Source organism: Petromyzon marinus, chromosome 10 (genome assembly GCF_048934315.1).
Source record: "Petromyzon marinus isolate PM22_M1 ecotype Great Lakes invasive population chromosome 10, UKy_Petmar_22M1.pri1.0, whole genome shotgun sequence".
In the NCBI taxonomy this organism is placed as follows: Eukaryota; Metazoa; Chordata; class Hyperoartia; order Petromyzontiformes; family Petromyzontidae; genus Petromyzon; species Petromyzon marinus.
This window is the reverse complement of record NC_133676.1, coordinates 18,495,165-18,516,692: the sequence shown is the minus strand read 5'-3', so window position 1 is coordinate 18,516,692 and position 21,528 is coordinate 18,495,165. Positions and strand designations below refer to the sequence as shown.

At 44.0% G+C, this 21,528-nt stretch overlaps 1 protein-coding gene across 1 annotated transcript; it reads right to left on the bottom strand.

Moving 5' to 3' along the window:
• Positions 1-41: 41 nt before the first annotated feature.
• SUPT3H (SPT3 homolog, SAGA and STAGA complex component) lies at positions 42-21,194 on the bottom strand. The gene is made up of 11 exons (XM_032950960.2): positions 21,057-21,194; positions 16,630-16,718; positions 11,568-11,652; positions 11,224-11,310; positions 6,947-7,043; positions 5,606-5,724; positions 4,333-4,408; positions 3,852-3,964; positions 1,747-1,836; positions 1,224-1,316; positions 42-382 (listed from the first exon to the last, which is right to left on the bottom strand). The coding sequence occupies exons 1-11, from the start codon at positions 21,123-21,125 to the stop codon at positions 341-343; spliced, it is 960 nt and encodes a 319-aa protein (XP_032806851.1). The 5' UTR covers positions 21,126-21,194; the 3' UTR covers positions 42-340.
• Positions 21,195-21,528: the final 334 nt, after the last annotated feature.

Below are 21,528 nucleotides of genomic sequence, written 5' to 3'. Positions count from 1 at the left end.
GTTAAATTTTCTGACAAAAAAAGATTTCTCCCAAAACAAAATACTTTTGGACATTGAGATTTAATAACAGTGCACATCCCAGTTTATAATACACACTTCACATTAAATACAATCCACTGTATAATTAACAATGTAAACAAAATATTGTGTGCACACGTACAGCGTTAATTGGGATACTGGCAATGCCACTGTGTAAATGGACGATACACGACCCCCCCCTGCAAACGCTCAGAATCTCTTCACCATGCCCGCAGCCTTCAGGTGCAGACTTCTGATAATTGGCGGTTACCAATTGTGTGTTTAAGTGTTCTGCAGAATCGCGTACACATGTACGTATGTTTTAGCAGGCAAAAAATGGGGTCCCGAATTGCTTGTATGCACTCTGTAAAACAAAAAGTAATCATCATAAAAATACACCTTATTGAATAACAATATATCTCATATATTTGCACATATCTACATCTACATAATAACCAATTCAAATTTAAGCATAATCTAATACATGTATTGATCGAGTGAAAATGAACTATAATGTACATGTATGTGTATAAACAAATACATGTATGTATATACACTACAGAGTGGGGGGCAGTGGCACAGCGGTTAGTGCGCTGTGCTCCAACCTCAGCAGCCCAAGTTTGATGCCGCGCTCACAACCAATAACAGTGACGAATATTTGATCTGGTCCTGGGTCCCGCCTAGGTTGACTCAGCCTTAAATTTGTACCTTGTGGTGCGTAAACATCAACATTGGGGAGACAAAGGTGGCCAGATATGGTGCTGTGTGGTTTGTCGGCTTTCAGCACTTGTCCCAAATGTATATCAGGCTATATGGAGGATCTTTGTCTTTGTTATACACTAAATACATATCGGGTGAATGCACTCTAATTTATAATTAAGTATATTATTCCAAACTGGATGGACACTTTTGAAGAAAACTAACATTTTCATCAACTATTAAGAACCCATTCTAAATTTGGAAATTTCAATTTTGTCAAGTGCATTTAACGCCCCTTTACAAACGGCATTTTCGTCGGCCTATGCTGGGAGATCAACAACTAATCAGGGGAAAGGGCATCTCCCAATTACTCGTGAGCCCACTGAAAGCGCAGCAACCGTTGTTCAGTATTCAAACTTCCTTATTTAGATTTTTTTTTCAATATAGTATTGGAGCATGTGTTTTCTGCAATTGACACACGTGTGAATGTAGATGTGCATTCTTACTGTAAATAGCCCAACTGGTCCTCCTGTATTTTGTTCGGTGTAGCGTCTCACTGCTTCTCTCACATGGACAGGAGTTATAGGTGAGCCAATTTTCTGCATGTAAACATAACACAGAATTTAAAGCAGAACAAAGTTACAATGAAGAATTATACCATGGCTAACATCAGAGGCGAGTGATATCTACACTGGTGATGGGCCTCCCTTTCACCAACCCATGATAACTAGTGTGGGAAAGTATAGTCAAACAACCACATGAGTGGAGAAGCCTTCATCAAGCAACGTATTGAAAAAGGGCTGACATATTGACTTTTTCATTCACACCAATAATAATAAACAAATAATGTCTACATAACAAATGTATTTCTATATATTTTTGCCAAATTTGAAAAAATAATCACATATTACTTAATTGGGACAGCCATTGCCTCCCCGACTGAAAACCTGGCAGCCTCCTGAAAAAGTTGAGTCTCAGCAAGGCCTTCCTGGGTAAACAAGCATATTAATAATAATCATAATTACATACCTGTACACCCATACTGCGTTGCGTTCCAAAACCCTCTTTCATTAGGTGAAGCTCCATGTCTCTTTGCACCAGAAGGGACAATTCCACAATCTAATAACATTAAACGGCAGGACATGATACTGAAATGATAGGTATGAAACAAATCCAGCCACTCGACCGCTCAATGTACATGTGGCTATAGATAAGAGGAATGTAAAAGTAGTGTGGTGCAGTGTGTGCTATGATCATCGACTCCCATGGGGACTACATAAGAGGGTGCTCCTGAATATGCTGCAGGCCTGTAGTTCCTGCACTGTGGAGGTAGTGAGGGTTTGTGGATCAATTTCATGAAACCTCCTCCCTTCCCATGGACATCAAGATCGCCAACTCCTGGCTTGCCAAAGTATGGCGGTACAGCAAGTGGAATGCTTTCCCTCTGTATGCCATCTCTACAGATATTGCATCTTACCACCACTCACACACGTGTTTTCTCCGTATACTATGGTTTACTTCTACGTATAAAACTCAATGGATTTGGTGAAACATCCCAATATAGGGCAGCAGAGCCTGGGAAATTGTTTTCACATGTTCTGGCTGCCTGGTTGTCTGTCATTTCCCATGCCTCTGAATCCTGTCACCATTTCATCGTCACTTAACATATCTCTCAATATAATCGGAAGTAATTAAGCAACATGGTACTTCACTGGTTCAAGAAGGATGACTCGATATTGAGGAATTCGGTGGGATACTGTCAAGAAAAACTGAAACTATTGAAAGAATCACAAGTTCTAAACAGAGGAAAATTTAAAACTCGGGATTTCGAAAGGGCCTTTGGCATATTTATATTGTGTTATATATGACAAAAGGCAATACAAATTGTGGAAAATTTTTCTGCCAGCTACAAGAACCAAACATTTTTACGTTGATGAAAGTGTTAAAACATCAAATGACTAATGCTATGAGGGAGTAAAACATTTCCAAGGCAGTCTCACGACGAGAGCCAAGCTATATTAAACTCAGTGAAGTACACTCGCGCGCGCGTTCCCGGGGCGCTCCCGGGGTGCGCTCACAGCAGCGGCTGGCAGGGCCATTTGTGAGGGGGCCGAGGGGGCAAAAAAGTTGTCATTTTAAGACGCACATGAGGGGCAACTTTCAAGATCGTTTCAAGAGTTCGATTCCAAGTCACACGGATTGAATGAGGTCGCGGTGTTCCGTCTCACACGCTTAGCAAGATGGCCGCCTGAGGCGCGCGCGCTCCCGGGCCGCGCTCCCAGCAGCGGCTGGCGGGGCCGTTTGTGAGGGGGCCCAGGAAGCCGACGGAGGGAGCCGATGGAGCTGAGAGGACCATTCACTCATCATACAGGTTCACTCATCGTGTGCTGGCTCACTCGCACATCATACACTCACTCACGGTGCTGCTGACTCACACAACATACACTGACTCACTCATCATGCGCTAACACATCGTGCGCTGACTCACACATCATACACTGACTCACTCATCATACACTCACTCCCACTACCACTGACTCACTCACACATCATACACTCACGCTGCTGCTGACTCACACATCATACACTGGGAGTGTCATGCTGCCAGCAATGGCTGCAGGTTTTGTCGTACGTGTTATGTATATTGTTTATTGTTAAATGTAAAATCATAGTTCCTATGATTACTGTTGTTATCATAGGAACTGTGATTTTTATAGCTTTATTTTGGTGATTCGAAAACATGGTTAATCTAAATTGTCTTATGGTTGTTGTTGTTAGCTTGCACCACATTGTGATTTTTGCACACAGCGTTTTAATAATTTTCTTCGTGTGGAATATTTGCTGGTTTATTCCAGGATGTTTCTGTTGCGCGTCGTCGCTTTGGGATGTTCTCTGTTCAAATTTTGTTTGTTGCGGTTGCACCCGACTTAAGAGCCGCATGGCTAACAGGGCTATACCTAATAAATGAAACTTCAAACACGGCTGCCTGTCATGTACACACATGCAGATATTGCATTTTCTCAGAAAGCACACTTATTTAAAATTATACTTTGCTTATTTGAACTAAAACAACACAAGTGTGGACAACGGTGTTGTGCTAAACAAGTTATTTTCCTATGTGTGTGCATCGTTACCATGGCGACTGTCTCTTGAGCCAAGTATGCCAGTGTTTCCATCGCCATGGCATTGGGCTTCACCTCTAGAGAGGACAAATCCAGCCAATCGCGTAGTTTCCCAATCTTCCGGGCTGGAAAAAGAACAAAATAAACGCGTAAATGCACACGATAAACACATTACATATTTTGATTTAAAGCTTTCATGAATGCAGGGATTCATATTCTTGGTTCTTTCGGTAAAGACTTTACCGAAAGAACCAAGAATATACATTACATATTCTCGCGCGTGTAGGAAGAACCGCCAGGTGGTGTGGCTTTAGAGCAAGTGGCCGGCTTTTGGAACGTTGTAAAATTCAAACTACTTGGGAGTTGACTCAGCCCTTCATCCCTCAGGGTTAATCTAATGAGTACTACTTTGTGGGGAAGTAATCCAACAGTGTATATATCATGGATAATGATGGTTCAATCTATATAAATGTTTACATGGGCATAGATTTACCAAAGCTGGCCTGTCGACTGTCAAAAAACTCCGCGTATGTTGCTGAATCCATTTCTCTTGTTTGTCGCTCAGCACGCTGTTTTCGCACACGCACACAAACACACGTGAACACTTTTAAATTTTGATTTAAAGCTTTCGTGACTGCAGTAATTCATATTCTTAGTTCTTTCGTGTGTCGACACACCTGAAGACGACCGTTTGTGTTATGGTCGAAACGTCGTGAGAATTTTTATTGTTTTATATATATTTTATTATTTTATTGTTTCCCTTCAACGTGACTTTACCGAAAGAACTAAGAACACGTGAACACGGCAAGCTGGGCATATTTTAGGTTTACTTGGGAGGCCCACATGGTGAAATGAAACATGAAATAGACTTCTCATGGACAAACCCCTGAGTGTCAGGGACGTCTCTGTCAATGGCAAATTTAACACAGGAAGTGATCACAGGCCGAAGGTGTGATGCAAGTTACACTTAAATATTCGCAAATAGAGGGCAAAACTAATTACAGGCAAATACACTTGATGTCACCACCATTCTTGGGTGCGTGCCAGCCAGGAATCCAGGCATGAATCCATCCAGAATGTTTTTTTGATAGAGTATGAAACGAAATAATCCAATATTTATACAATACCCACAATCCGTCGTACCAGTTAACAATGAGTTTAAGTTGCTGTTTTTGTGTTGGATGGGCCCACAGTTTTCATGGAGGGCTCTTTGCTATAACATTTAGTAGCCCAGCAGTATTTTGTTTAACAAGCCCGACTCTGCTATTGATGAGGCCATGGATATTAAAACTTGTCCAGAGCTTGCCTGCTTAAATAAATGACACAACACAACAGACAACAATCCCCCGTATAGCCTTAACAGACTGTTGAGGTACTTGCTGTTAGCGAGCACCTATGAAGGCTGGAACTGCACATGAGGGGGTAGGTGGCTAGCACCACGCCCGGCCGCCTTTGTCTCCCGAGTGTAAATGTTTACACATGGCACCAGTTACTCATTTGAGGCTGAGTCAACCTCGGGGAGGCCCATGACTGGTTCAGATAATCGTCACTGGTGTCGGCCTCGAGCGGGAATTTAACCCAGATTGCCGGGTTCGTAGCGCAGAGTGCTAACCACTACACTACCGCTCCCCACAAATAAATGATACTGGAATGAATTGGTTTAAAATGTCAACAAGGCAAGAGATGCATAATATATTTAATTGTACATGTAGACAGACTTCCTGTTAAGTATTCATGACTGTGTGTGTGTGATATGCATCACATACAGCAATACGTTCTTGCTTTACACCCTCGGTCTCAGAGTCCATTTGCCATGATGACATCATTCCTGTCTGGTCCAGCACACTTAGTACATCTGCACATACTTTCTGCCGCTTGCTTGCCTCTACAAAACAAGCCATACATTTGTCAATAATTCAAAGCGTCAAATCTTCTTAAACGTATTAAATAACACAAAATTCAATACATTTAGAACCACACAAGCAGGCTGGATGGGAAACATATAAACATTTCCCCAACTGTGATAACTTCGCAGGATCATCCTGAAACAGGTGGGTCCTGCGTAAACATGTGTCAATAAATAATGAGGCTGAAATGGAGAATGCTGGTCACATTTATAAAAAAGTTGTGGGACATGGCATACAGACAGAATACCATTGTCTGCCGTGGTATCACGAAGGGTTCTATGAAACCCAACACTGTCGGCCTTATAATGCATACTGATTTTTACACAGGTTGTTATAATATATATTTTGCATTTATGGTCATTTCATGAAGAAAAAAAAACATTTTAAAATACTTACGATTTGGCCCATATATAGAAATTTCTAACAGTAGACATCACAGATTTATCTATCCAGCTGTAAAAGTGAGCTGCCGTGGTATAATGGCTCGCACACGTGCAGAGGTCGCCCTCTCCTGGCTTGTTAGGGTATTGCAGTAAAAAAGTGCTCCGGTTTCCCCCCACAAATACCCACGATTGGAGTTGGACAGACATCCAAATATAGGACAATAGAGCTTGGGCATTTGTTGGGGCCAGTTCTGGCTGCTCTCCTGTATGTCTTTCCCAAGCTTGAGTTTGGTCTCTATAAATCTGCAGGAATTGATGTAATAGTATAATTTGTACTTCCATGCTTTATTCATATTTATTTTTAGTGACTTGCTTAACTTTCCTCTACCTTATTTTTGTATCCTTCATTGTATTTTGTTCATATAACTTGCTGACGCACCTTTCCGATTAGCACGGTTGGCTATATACAGTGTGAAAGAAGTTCAACATACATACATGTAAAATAGAGCGTCATAAATCATAAGATTCATACAGTATAAATATAATGATTTTGTCTGCGGTTCATCATGCCTTCATGTGAAATGTGTGCGTGTTATAAATACTACAGCGTTTTGAGAAGCAACTTGCATGAATAGTGCGACGTAAAAAATATATAGAACAAAAAATATATCCAAATATATTCAGTCAACTTGGCCCAGCAGAATTTTTTTTGTTTTGGTTTCTGCACGTGTAATTGTAGATGCTGCTTATTGCATCTGTACATATTGGAAGGATATGCAATTAAATAGTGAGCATGCACCACACACGCACTCCACACCTGGCCCAAAGAAATCCTCATCTTCCTGCACACTTTGTAGCACTCGTGACTTGAGGTCCCGAAAGTTGAGGTGAGCTATCAGACGACGCATCTTTCCCTGACCAACATGGCCAACACACACAATGTTACCAATAATGAATGACCGATGCTTTGTTGGTCAGCACATTTCCAACACAAGCAATATACATGTAAAATAAAGCATTCCTTGTGCAAACATATACACACATTGCTATGACCGATATGTATTCACTCTGCATGTAACAATGATGGTGGGGGTGCATTGTTAAAATCCGAATATTTATGCATGCTTAAATTCACAACACTGCTTAAACAGCACATTGAGCAGGTGTAACAACTATTCAATAAAAGCTGAAATTTCTGAGAGGAAGTTGAAAGTCAAGCTGAGTTTGCTTAGGAAATTATTTATAACCCTAACATATTCATTTGCAAGAGTGATCAGGGTCACCAAAATGACCAAAGCTGGCACATGATAAACAAGTACAGCAACGAACCAAACAGAGATCAGTGCAAACACAAGGAACTATACATTTCAGCAAAAACAACCGCATTACAGATTAAATAAAAAAAATAGTACAAAGCATTAAAATCGATTTTTAGTCACAGAAATTGCCTCAAATTACTTTTTTAAAAATTCACTGTAAAATTAAGTGACAAAAACATCAACTTGGATTTCGAGTTAAATTTGCACGAGTATATTATTTGGGTATTTCGGTAAAGTCACATAGATAGGTTTTAAGAAAATAACAAAAAACTACGACGTTTCGATCGGAACACAAGCGGTCGTCATCAGGAAAAGGAAGTTAGGTTCTAAAGCCAAACTGTTTATAAAGGTTTGAAATGGGCGTAGCCCAAATGTCAGAAGCTAATGTTAATGTCAGTGGTGGGCAGCAACCATGACGGTGGTAGGTTTTCCACCAATCAAAGGGCTGCCAGGTGAAAATTAGCATGTTAATGTAAGATAACCTGATTTCCAAGTTCAACCTTTCAAAGAAGAAGCCAGATCCACACGTTAAAAAGTTAGACGTTGACAAGATTATAATAATAGGGTTTTCCCTTTTTTTCTGGCAACAAAACTGAAACTTTTTACAAGGATTAATGTCTGCATTAACCACAATATCTGCAGTCAAAATGCAAACAAAAAACATACTATGATAATATATACATTTTCTTGGTTCTTTCGGTAAAGTCACGTAGAATGAGAACAAAAAAATAAAATAAGACAACTAAATTCTCACGACGTTTCGGCCACAACACAAGTGGCCTTATTCAGGTGAAGAGACAGGTCTGTATGGAAGACAGAGCTCGTTTCGAGCTCTGTACAGACCTGTCTCTTCACCTGAAGAAGGCCACTTGTGTTGTGGCCGAAACGTCGTGAGAATTTTGTTGTCTTATTTTATTTTATTATTTTATTCTCATTCTACGTGACTTTACCGAAAGAACCAAAGAAGATGATTGGTCCACACCAAGGGACGGCTTTCTTTAGGCTTTCTTTAGAAAGCTGTCCCTTGGTGTGGACCAATCAGTTTCAAGGACAATGCATATATTATCATAATGTTTTTGTTTGCATTTTGACTGCAAATATTGTGGTTAATGCAGACATGAATCCTTGTAAAAAGGTTTCAGTTTTGTTGCCAAAAAAAGGGGAAAAACCCTATTATTATATTTTTGTACTGGCCAAGGTGGTCTAATGATGTTGACAAGATTGTTATCAGAGTAACAGTCTAATTTCTAACAGCCTAAAATCGGTTCTAGCTGAAGGGTTGAATTTCGCAGTCACCCCTTAAAGGGTTGGGACACATTACTGCAGATGTGGCAAGATTGGAAATCGCTGCAATTCTTAAAAACGCTAAGACACCTATTACTCTTTGGTTCTTTCGGTAAAATCACGTAGCTTCAAATCAAGATTAAGACACCTATTAGCAACATCAGTAAGGATGAGCGCTTTGAGGTTTCTCCATTAAAAAAAGAGAGATACATCGTCATCCTCTCAGCCGACAAGGGCAATGCCACAGTCATCATGGACAAAACCACATACGATAACAAAATTCAGGACCTACTTAATGATGGCAGCTATACAAAAATTTAAAGAGATCCCACCGACAGCCTCGTTACAAAAACCAACAATATCATCACCGATTCGACATCTTTAATCGAACCAGCCAAGCGGTTTTCCTTAAAACCCTCTGCTGCTAAGCCACCCCGATTGTATGGCTTACCAAAAATCCAAAGAAGCTACACCCCTTCATCCTATCATCTCCACTATCGACTCACCCACTTACAAACTGGCCCGTTTTCTGTCTGAGACCTTACAACCATTCACTGGTAAGACCATCTCAGCTGTACTTAACTCAGCTCACTTGGTATCGTTAATTAAGGACATCTCACTATCTCCAGGTGATTTGCTTGTTAGTTTCGGTGTAGCCTCTTTGTTTACCAAAGTTCCTGTGCCTGCCACCATTGCAATCATTGAAGATTTGGTCCAACAAGGACTGAATGCTGATGTACCGGCCCTGGTGAGACACTGCCTCACCAACACTTACTTCACCTGGAATGGAACATTCTACAAACAGGTTGAAGGTACCCCAATTGGCTCTCCCTTATCTCCAGTTTTAGCCAATGTTTTCATTGAAAAATTTGAGACAGATGCCATCCAGGCATCCAATCTACGTCCGTCCTTGTGGAAGAGGTAAGTAGATGACACGTTCGTCATCTGGCCACATGGCTGACCAGCTCTGAACCAATTCCTCAACCACATCAATTCCATACACCCAGCATTCTAATTCACCATGGAGGTGGAAAAGGATAGCAAGCTACCATTCTTGGATGTTTTAATCGAAAAGAGACCAGATGGCTCAATGGGACACTGTCTACAGGAAAGCCACCCATACGGATGCATATCTAAAACTTGACTCCCATCACTATCTATCCCAGAAGAAATCCCTCATCAAAACTCTACACCATAGAGCTCGATGTATTTCCAACCATCATTACCTAGCCAGTGAACTAGAACACATAAACCAAACTCTCAAGATGAATGGATATTCAGACTACACAATCTGTAAAGCTATCACCCCAACCGTTATGAAAGAACACATTTGTTGAGTTTTTGTTACTTGTGTTTGTTGCACCGCTGCCAACGCAGTATCACCTAATAACCTATAACGACATGCACATTAAGTTTGGCAAAAATCATCTAACCAAGCTAAGCAAGAGGGAGCACATTACATTTTCACACCACCACCGAATCCCAGATATGAAAGATCCATGAGAAAAGGTGAGGAAGACAGTCAAGTACGCGAGATGCTGGAGAATCTGATGCTGTGAACAAAGGTGGGGCGTGCAGTCTCTTGCTCTCAGAAGAACAGGAAGATGACACCAACCCTGAGTTAAGGATAATGGATCCTTGTGAAATAACTGTGCAGGTATAAAGTGGACTAGGTATAAATCATTTTTGTGACCCCTGCTATGTATGGCAAGGTGATGGTTTTAATGGGGTCCTCAGATGGTTATTTCCCAACAGTTTACCTTTAGTTTAACACGAAGGCTTTCACGACCAATATCATCCATAATAAAGGTTTTTGGGTTAGATCGCATAAATATATAAATGTGTCGTTAAAACCCGCCACCACCAATTGGCATGTTCTGTTTACATGACAACTCTTACTAGTTGGCTGTATCGGGTGGTGACGGGTTTTAACGACACATTTATATATTTAAGTGATCTAACCCAAAAACCTCTATTATGGAGTTTGCCTTTAGAAGCTCACCCCCTTTTCCTGATGACTACCGCTTGTGTTGCGATCAAATCGTCGTAGTTATTTTGTTATTTTCTTTGAACCTATCTACGTGACTTTACCGAAAGATCGAAAGAATATGAATTCCTGTAGTCACGAAAACTAAGTTGAGATTTTTGCATGAGTATATAAACAGAAAAGGGTATATATGAAATACAATTCTAAGTAAAGTCATGATACAGAATCGATAGCTTAGCATCACATTCTGATTCCAAAGAGTAACCTCAGGCAAATTTGAAGCAAGACAAAATGAGTCTGAAGACGGTCGCTTGCGTTGTGATCGAAACGTCATGATCTATTATTTTGTCTTCCTACATGACTTTACCGAAAGAACCAAAGAGTAAAGACAAATTGAGGTTAGAAGAAGTTTGCAGAGAACCGTCTCAAGTCAATTGAAGTATATAAAATCGCTAAAAAAGAAGAGCCTGTATATGCAGTGTATACACAGGTTCGATTACTTACCTTATCCTTTCTCATGAGGAAAAGTATGTCTTCCAGACCAATGTGCTTACCCCCTCGCATCGCACACACATCCTGCAGGTGTGACAGCTGCACGCATTTGCACACACAAGCACAGTCGGTTGTTAACCTTCCGTCATTGATAGTTGCATCAGAGAGAAACTTATATTGGTCATGCACATCTTTCCATAACTCCAATTGTCTAATCCAGTCAATTTTCCATTAAAAATGTAGATGGCATGTCCTGCACATGTAAATGTTTAAGTGCAATTCGCCATCATACTTTGCCTTATTCACATATTTACTAACTTATTAAGGTTAGTCTGGATTTGTAAAATGCCACTCACCATTAGCGTGAGCTGTGTGTGAGTAACATCCTCAATGAGTGCAGCCGACTCATGCAAAGGACGGCGAACATCCCCCATTGCAAACCTGCAAATGAAAGTGCACACTCGTTATATCTATTGACAGACACACACCTGTTGTGCACCAAGGCCGTAATTATAATATATATTGGGGTGGACATATCCCCCTCAATATTCAAATATGCTCAAAATGTCCCCCCCCCCACCCAATATATTGCTATAAAACAATAATTGCTTTGCTATGTAAATAAAAACAATTTGCTAAACCTTGGCCACAATATCTGGACTTGTCTTCATATAAATCAATGCATAGATTTATGTTTATATGATTGTGGTTATGGTTGTACTTTATTAATCCCTAATCTCTGCAATTACGTACAATGAAACAAGAAATGGTAAAAAAGTAAAAACGGAGCAATGTAATACAATATACGATGTGACATTATTGTAAACAAATAAATAAAAAGTCCATCCCATGTGTTCGTGAATTTTAAACAATTTTAGGCAGGAAATATTTTGTTTTATTGCTTTATTCTCATTCTACGTGACATTACCAAAAGAACCAAGAAGATGAATCCTTGCAGTCACGAAAGCTTTAAATCGAAATTTAACCACCTCTACGGGGAGGGATTCCACACAACCTTAAGATCCTTCAACAAACTCCGAGATAAGAAGGCTAAACTAATCGAGTCTCTCACCTTTCTGAAGAGATGCCGTGACTCTAAGGTAATACCAACCGCATTTACACTAACCTCTACTGCTGCAACTTATTTTAATGCAAAACGAATTCTTGCTAGAACTAGCCTAGCTCTTATCATCTCAGAAAAAATCAGACTGACACGCACCGAACTAGATAAATTAGACAAGACACTCTACAAATCACACTTAACATTGACAGCAACAATGTCTACATCGGATTGGGAACATGTAGACAATATGACTACCTCTTCGGCTGCCACTATGTCGACCAAATGTAAGGACAATTTGATTTCCAATTTCAATCGCCTTTCCAACAAAAAATCGGATCCACACACCGAAAAGATAGACGTTAACAAAGTCGTAATTAATCGCAGTAACAGTTCCATTTCTGATGGCCTGATATCCGTTTTAGCTAAAGGGCTAAACTTTGCTGTCACACCGAGACACATACCAGTTAATGATATCATTGCCCATGTCGACGTTGCACTCAAGGGCCTGGGTCACATCGCTGCAGACGTAGCAAGATCTGAAATCGCTGCAACCCTCAAAAACGCTAAGATGTCACCTAGCAACATCAACAAAGATGAGTGCTTTGAATTATCTCAATTAAAAAAGAGAGATGACATTGTCATCCTCTCAGCCGACAAGGGCAATGTCACTGTCATCATGGACAAAATAGAATATAACAACAAAATTCAAGGACTACTCAACGATGGTAGCTATACAAAAAAATATAAGAAGAGATCCCACCAACAGCCTGGTTACCAAAACGAACAAAATCATCTCTGATTCAACAGCATTAATTGATCAGACCAAACAGTTCTCGTTGAAACCCTCTGCTGCCAGAACACCAAGATTATATGGCCTTCCAAAGATACACAAAGAAGATACAGCCCCTCGTCCCATCGTCTCAACTATCAACTCCCCCACCTACAAACTGGCGCGTTTTCTGGCTGATATACTGCGACCTTTCACTGGAAAAAACACCTCTGCGGTACTAAATTCTACTCACCTGGTATCGACAATCAAGGGCATTTCCCTGTCCCCAGACGACCTGCTTGTCAGTTTTTATGTGGTGTCCTTATTCACCAAATTTCTGGTACCTGACACCATCGCAATCATTGAAGACCTGGTTCATCAAGGACTACATGCGGAGGTATCCCCCCTTGTGAGACATTGCTTAACCAACACAAACTTCACCTGGAATGGAACTTTCTACAAACAGACTGATGGCACCCCAATGGGCTCCCCCCTTTCTCCAGTTGTAGCCAACGTGTTCATGGAAACATTTTTGAAACTGACGCCATCCAGACTGCCACTCTACACCCGACCTTATGGAAGAGGTACGTAGATGACACCTTTGTTATCTGGCCACATGGCTTACCTGCTCTAGACCAATTCCTCGACCACATCAACTCCATACACCCAGCCATCAGTTTTACCATGGAGGTCAAAAAAGAAGGCAAGCTACCCTTTTTGGATGTCTTAATTAAAAGGAGACCTGATGGTTCAATGAGACACTCGGTCGACAGGAAAGCGACCCATACAGATGCTTACTTAAAACCAGATTCCCACCACCATCCATCCCAGAAGAACTCCCTCATCAAGACTCTATACCATAGAGCCCAATGCATTTCCGACCAGGATCACATTGCCAGTGAACTCAAACACGTACACCAAGCTCTCAAGGTTAATGGTTACTCCCGACTACACAATCCGCAAAGCCATCACTCCAGTCATGAAGAAGGATCCCCTTGAGGAACCATTCAAAACCATCACCTTACCCTACATTGCAGGGGTCATAAAAAATATCTCCAAAATCCTGAACAAACACAAGATCCAGGTCCGATTCAACACAGTACATAAAATCCGTGATCTGGTTCCATCTGTAAAAGATGCTGTTCCAGACATACAGTACCCGGGCATTTACAAACTAAAGTGCCTTTGTGGTAGCAGCTACATTGGAGAAACCAAATGACATATCTCGGACCGCATCCGCGAACATAAAGCAGACTTGAAACACAGTAGGACGAATTCCTCTGCCGTGGCAGATCACTGTTATAATTCAGTGGGCTCACATAACATTCACTTCTCCAAGACAGAGGTTCTTTGCAAGCCAACCGGCTACCATGAGAGATTCGTTCATGAGGCCATCGACATATACAAGCACAGAGACAATTTCAACCGAGAAGATGGATTGTGGTTTAATAACCATTGGAAAGATGTTTTAAACAATTTCGGTTCTTAATTAATTGTATTTTACGGTGACCTTCAGACCGCAGCCCTTTCGCCGGCATTGCCTCTTAATACCTCTCACACCACGGTTAATGGTATGGTTTATAACATGAGTATAACAATTAATAGTATACTCTTTGGTTCTATTCGGTAAAGTCACGTAGGAAAAAAAAAATAACAAAAAATCACGACGTTTCGGCCACAACACAAGTGGCCTTCATCAGGTGAAGGTACTGGACTGTCCAGAGGACAGCGTTGGAGTGAAGACAGCAAGCCCAGGTCGCGTCCTTTAAGCTGTGTGGGAGGAAACAAAAAACGCCTTGACAAAGGAATTAGCATAAAATGATGTACTGGACCGGCACAGTGAGGGGGGGGGGGAGTTTACATAATGTTGGTGTGAAGGCAAATAAGCTGCTGTGAAAGTTTGGAATCCCACTACTTGAATAAATATACTGTACCATTGAAAATTAGTTTAATGTTTGGTTTGATTTAGAACATCTTTCCAATGATTGCTTAATTTGAAACCATCCTCTCGGTTGAAATTGTGTCTGTGTTTGTAAATCTGAATTGCCTCGTGGACAAATCTCTGATAAAAACCCGTGGGTTTGCAGAGAACCTTGGTATCGGAGAAAACTATATCGTGATCACCCACAGCGTTGTAACAGTGATCAGCTATATCGGGGAGACGAAACGACATGTCTCTGACCGAATTCGCGAGCACAAATCAGATTTGAAACACGGCAGAACGAATTCTTCTGCCGTAGCTGCTCACTGTTACAACGCTGTGGGTGATCACGATATAGTTTTCTCCGATACCAAGGTTCTCTGCAAACCCACGGGTTTTTATCAGAGATTTGTCCACGAAGCAATTCAGATTTACAAACACAGACACAATTTCAACCGAGAGGATGGTTTCAAATTAAGCAATCATTGAAAAGATGTTCTAAATCAAACCAAACATTAAACTTTCAATGGTACAGTATATTTATTCAAGTAGTGGTATTCCAAACTTTCACAGCAGCTTATTTGCCTTCACACCAACATTATATAAACTCCCCCCCCCCCACCGTGCCGGTCCAGTACATAATTTTATGCTAATTCCTTTGTCAAGGCGTTTTTTGCTTCCTCCCACACAGCTTAAAGGACGCGACCTGGGCTTGCTGTCTTCACTCCAACGCTGTCCTCTGGACAGTCCAGTACCTTCACCTGATGAAGGCCACTTGTGTTGTGGCCAAAACGTCGTGATTTTTTGTTATTTTTTTTACCTACGTGACTTTACCGAATAGAACCAAAGAGTACGGATCCTTGCAGTCACGAAAGCTTCAAATCAGAATAAATAGTATAACATTGTAATGTTTAACATAACTTATAAGGCAATATATAGCATCGTAATTGCATAGTGAATATACACTAGTGTGGTATATTTGGATTCATAGAATAAGACATAGTATAATGTTACAAGTCTAATATTTTATAGTCTAAAGTATAGGGTAGTGTAAAGTAACGCATTGTATAATTCAAAGGTGGAATTTGTCTGTGTTATACCATGTAGTTTAGATTGGAGGGTATAATATTGTATTACACAGTAGTGCTGTTTATAGCATGGTTATAATGCAACTCAGTATACAGCAGCGCACCTTGGCTTGTGGCACTTGTTTACCTTTTGAAATTGTTGTTTGTTTCCTACCAGCACCCCTCCCTCCTCCGCCCCGGAGGTGGGGGCTGGTAACATGCTAATCCAACTCTGCTAATCCAACTCCGCCCATACAGCTTTAAAAAGACTCGGTCCTTGCGTGACAGCGTCCATTCAAGCTCTGTCTCCTGGATAGACCTGTTTCTTCACCTGAAGAAGGCCACTTGTGTTGTGACCGAAACGTCATGAGAATTGTATTGTCTTATTTTGTTTTATTGTTTTATTCTCATTCTACGTGACTTTACCGAAAGAACCAAGAAGAGGAAATTAGTTTTCAAATTTAGAGATTTTTCTGGGTTGGAACCCCCAGACACCCTGGAAAATTTGGTCCCCCCCAATGTTGACTCCATGGCGATGGCCTTTTTGTGCATTTATTCGTGTGAGGTGTGCTGACATATCAGTGCAAAGTGTGCTCACATCATGCTTTGTATGTCGGAGACCAGGGAAGGGCGCGAACTCTGCTGCGCACCCAGTCCAGACACTGGGGCAGGGCTGCCACCGGAGGCCTGCAGATAAACATCGCCACACACAGTGGGCAACAGCTCAAATGGCACGACTGTGTGTTTTTACTGCCACTGAAAGACATGTTTTGATGTTTCAGCACCCTAGCCCTATTCAGGAAATATAATTCATGTACTTATTTACCCAGAAAACTCAGTCTGAAGAATCTTCTTTCTACCAATGCCACTGTCCGCGTTTAGCTATGGCAGGAAACCAGAGAACCCGGAGAAAACTCGTGCAGACCATGGGGAGAGAGAGAGAACATGCAATCTGTGTTTGTGGCCGGGTGTGGTGCTGGTCACCTACCCCTCGTGTGCCGTGCCGGCCTTCATATGTGCTTCGACTCGCTACCAGCACTTGCCCCGACAGTCTGTGTGGTCTGCACGGGGGATCTTTGTCTGTGTGTATATGTGCGGCAAAACAACCCCCTACGTCCTCGCGGATTCCTGGACGGGCAACTCTGTCGTGGACAGTGCTGTGGGGGGAGGGCCAATTCCGATTGGCCTCTCCCCTCATGGTGTCTGTGACCACCACAGTAGCTAAACGGGGGCTCTGGATGGATGCGAGGGGCTGGTAACCCCTCCACCTTCAAAAAATGACCACGAAACCACGATCTAAATATATAACTAATAAGCTTGTGCCGGAGGCCCCGGAGGGACAGGCGTCTATGACGTCTCCTGGCCAAACCCCAATTGGCGGAGCCAGGAGATTGAATCTCTACCCTCGGGGCTCCTCCAGAAACAACGAAAAGCCACTTTGTGTGGCCACGTGGAATGTTCGAACGCTCACTGTGGAGGAGAGGCTGCCACTCCTCTGTCAGGAGCTGGACCGGTACCGCCTGGATCTCTGTGGCATTCAGGAGATCCGGTGGACAAGTTCTGGCTCCTGCCACCATGAGGGGTGGACAGTCCTCTACTCGGGGCAGCAGACTGCCAAACAACAGGGTGTGGCCCTTCTTTTGAACAAAAGAATGAAGGGGGCGTGGGAGCGTGGCGGTGAGGTGTGGGAAGCTGTAAGCCCCAGGCTACTTTGGGCTCGCCTTCCCATCAACCGGAGGCGAGGAGTGGTGGTCGTGGTTACTTATGCCCCCACCGAAGACGAACATCCGTGAAGAAATGCAGGCAAAGCCGATGAGTCAGATGCCTTCTATTACCTCCTGTCACAGGTGCTGGCTAAAGTGGCCCCTCGGGATAGAGTCATCTTGTTGGGTGACTTCAATGCCCGAGTTGGTCATGATGCTGGCACCTGGTCTGGAGTGATTGGAGGGCATGGGCCAGATCAGCTCAATAACAACGGTAGGAGGCTGCTAGATTTTTGTGCAGCCCATGGGCTTGTAATTACCAACACGCTGTTCCGGCATCGGCGCATCCACACAACATCATGGATGCATGCCGGGTCCAAGCAAGAACATCTGCTGGACTACATAGTGACGGACCAGCAGATGCGAGCCCATGTCCTTGACACCAGGACCTACCGTGGAGCTGATCGGCCCTCTGACCATCGACAGGTCATCTGTAAGATGCGCCTACCATGCTTCCACTCCGGTGGTGGGTGTACACCCAGGACCCCATTCCAACCTAAAGTGGCCTGGTCTCAGCTGATGAAAGTTGCAAGCGAGAATTTCATCATCGCTTGCGGCTGGGGTTAGCATTGTCCCCCACTCCTCCTGATGTCGAGGGTAAATTGGCAAAGTTTAGGACTGTGACTCATGCAGCTGCAATGGCTGCTTTGGGTACGCGGTCCAGACCTCCTCAGAGACCCTGGCTGACAGAGGAGGTGTTCAGGATACTTGAGAAAAAGCGACAGGCCCACTGTCATCGGCTACAGAATCCCACGTCAGAGAATGAGGAGGCTTAACGCAGCCTTCGTTCGGAGGTTTGGAGAGCCGTGAGGCGCTGCAAGGATGGGTGGTGGCCGCGGGTTGCTGAGGAGATGGAGTCTGCCTCAGTGGCCCGTGATCACAAATCTCTATTTAACTTCATCAAAAAAGTAACCTACAGCACCACACCTATTACCATCATTAGGGGAAAAAATGGTGTTCCAATCTCCGACCCCCAGGAACAGGTTTTCAGATTTGCTGAGCATTTCTGTGAGGTCCTGGGGGAGGGGAAACCCCTCAGCTAGATAAATATCATGGCACAAAGTGGGGATGACCCTGCTGAGGCTGCAGTGCCTCAAATATTGGAAAAAATCACCCTCTGTGAGTGGCTGGCTGAGGTGCCATCTGTTGAGGAAGTACTGAAGGCGATCCAGAGTCTGAGACCAGGAAAGGCAGAGGGCAGAGATGATCTCCCAAGCAAAATGCTGAGGGTGGCGTTTGTGCACAGACTGCCCTACATGATATCATAACAATCTGGACCACTGGACGGGTTCCGCAGGATTGGAAGGATGCCCTGGTGGTCCCCCTCTTTAAGAAGGGTGACCGCACAGACTGTAACAACTACAGGGGCATCTCACTCCTCAGTGTGCCGGGAAAGGTCCTGGCAAGGATTATTCAACATCGCCTTGCTAGGCACGATGAGGAGAGGCTTGCGGAGCCCCAATGCGGTTTCAGGAAAGGGCGGTCCTGCACAGATGCCATATTTTCTGTCCGTCTGCTACAGCAGAGGTGTAGGGAATTGCAACAAGACCTACATTTCTGCTGTATTGACCTGGTCAAGGCCTATGATACCATCATTAGGCTTGGGCTCTGGGTTGTTCTTCGTGCTTTCGGAGGCCCTGACCCTCTGCTCACGATCATTAAGGACCTTTATTATGGTGAGTGGGCCCAGGTAAAACTACGTGGCCAGGAAGCAGAGCAATTCCCTGTACACCTTGGGGTGTGACAGGGATGTCCTCTGGCTCTCACATTATTTAACATCTATTTTGACCACGTAGTTCGTGAAGCCTTCAACAGCTGTACCGGGGGAATCTCCATTTGGTACAGATATAATGGGAGGCTGATCGATGCCCGGGTGCGGTCAAGGGATGGCTCCCGATTGCTCAACCACGTTATGTATGCCGATGATTTGGTAATAGCTGCTCTTTCAGAGGAGGAGTTGGAGATGCTGCTGCTGAGACTGGAGCGTGCCACTAAGAGATGGGGCCTTACCATCAGCCCCATCAAAACTAAGCACCTGCCTGGGTATTTTATACCATCAGACACTCCACCCCTACAACTCCCAATCGGTGATGGGGCAGTTGTGGAGAGAGTGGAGAGTTTCCCATACCTGGGCAGTGTGCTTATGACCGGCTCCAGTTTAACAGCAGAGGTCTCACTCTGAATCAGTCGAGCGGCAATATCTTTTCATCGGTTGCGTAACGCTGTGTGGAAGCTACCTGGTCTGTCGCTCCGCACTAAGCTTCAGGTCTTCTCGGCCACGGTCATTCCCTCCCTTCTCTACGCTTGCGAAACGTGGACCCCCCTAATGGAACATCTTTGCCAGTTAGAAACATTTAGACTAGCCTGCCTACGATCCATCCTGGGTTAAACCAGGCTAGATTGTGTGAGCTCACAAATCCTTGAAAGATCTGGGCAAGGTCCCATCGGTGAGCTCCTCCGGCGGGCAAGGCTACGTAGGCTGGGTCATGTAGCCCACATGCCCCGCCACCGCATGCCGAAACAGCTTTTGTTCGGCCGCATCGAGAGGGCTAAACGGGCGCGGCACGGGCTAGAGAAGAGATGGAGTGATGTGGTACAGGAGGACGTGGAGCTGAGTGGACTTGCCGATGACTGGTACCAGCGGTGTCAAGATCGGCCTCTGTGGAGGAGGCTCGTGAAGGATGCTACTGGGCAGTTGGAAGCAGTCGCCCTCCAACAACAACGGAGGGCGGAGGGGCGACACTCACAACAACGAACGGAGCGCCGGGTGGCTAAAACACAGCAGGTTGGCACAGTAGGGGGCACAGGTGGTGCATCAGCCAGTCATCTCAGTCAGTCGACCAGTGGCACCTGGGTCTGCCCCGTGACCTCCTGCCAGCGGGCGTTCGACACTTCAAGTGGCCTCAAGGTGCACATAGCCTGGCACAAGCGTCGTGGTGACGTCACCGCCACTTAGTGGCGAACGGCGGTTGTTGTTGTTACAGTAATGTTACACACACGTTACTCTGATCGCTATGATGTACGCGGCACCAGACACCCTGGACGCCCTTGCAAATGAGATGCTCCGTAGCAACGAGATGTGTTCATCTCAAGGGGGTTTCGAGGCGAACTACTTAAAATATGAAACTTAAAATATAAAACTTAAAATATAAAACAAAAAGTGTGCCTGGAGGGCGCCACCCCGCCTGGAGGGCGTTTGGGCCGGGTGAGGCCCCTGGGCCCGGGCTGCTCCCGGCCTCGTTCACCTTGCGGCCCCGCTCACCTTGCAGTCTGCGGAGCTCTCGGGCTCCTTCACCCGCTCCATCTTCCTCTTGCTCTTGGGCTTCGTCATGGCGCCTCGCTCCCCTCCTCCTCCTCGTCGTCGTCGTCCACTCTTCAGCGCGGCCGCGTCGGGGACGAATCGATTCGCGTGTCAACAGAATCGATTCGCGAGTTCGCTTCTCGCATCACGTCGCGCCCGGAGATGATGATGAGGATGGCGATGATGAGGATGTGCGACTCAGATATACCTCTGGTTTGCGGATTCTGCAGCTTGCGTAGACTCCAGAGTCACCGTACGAGACGCGGACATGGCCGATTGAATCATTAGCGAATCTATATTGGATCGACGCGGCGGAGTCGGAGAATCTCGGCGATGTCACCGCGAGATGAGACTCGGAGCAGAAGACAACCCCAGTAGACGCTCACACTCAGCCTCACAACCTCAGCCTCACACCACACTCAGCCTCACAACC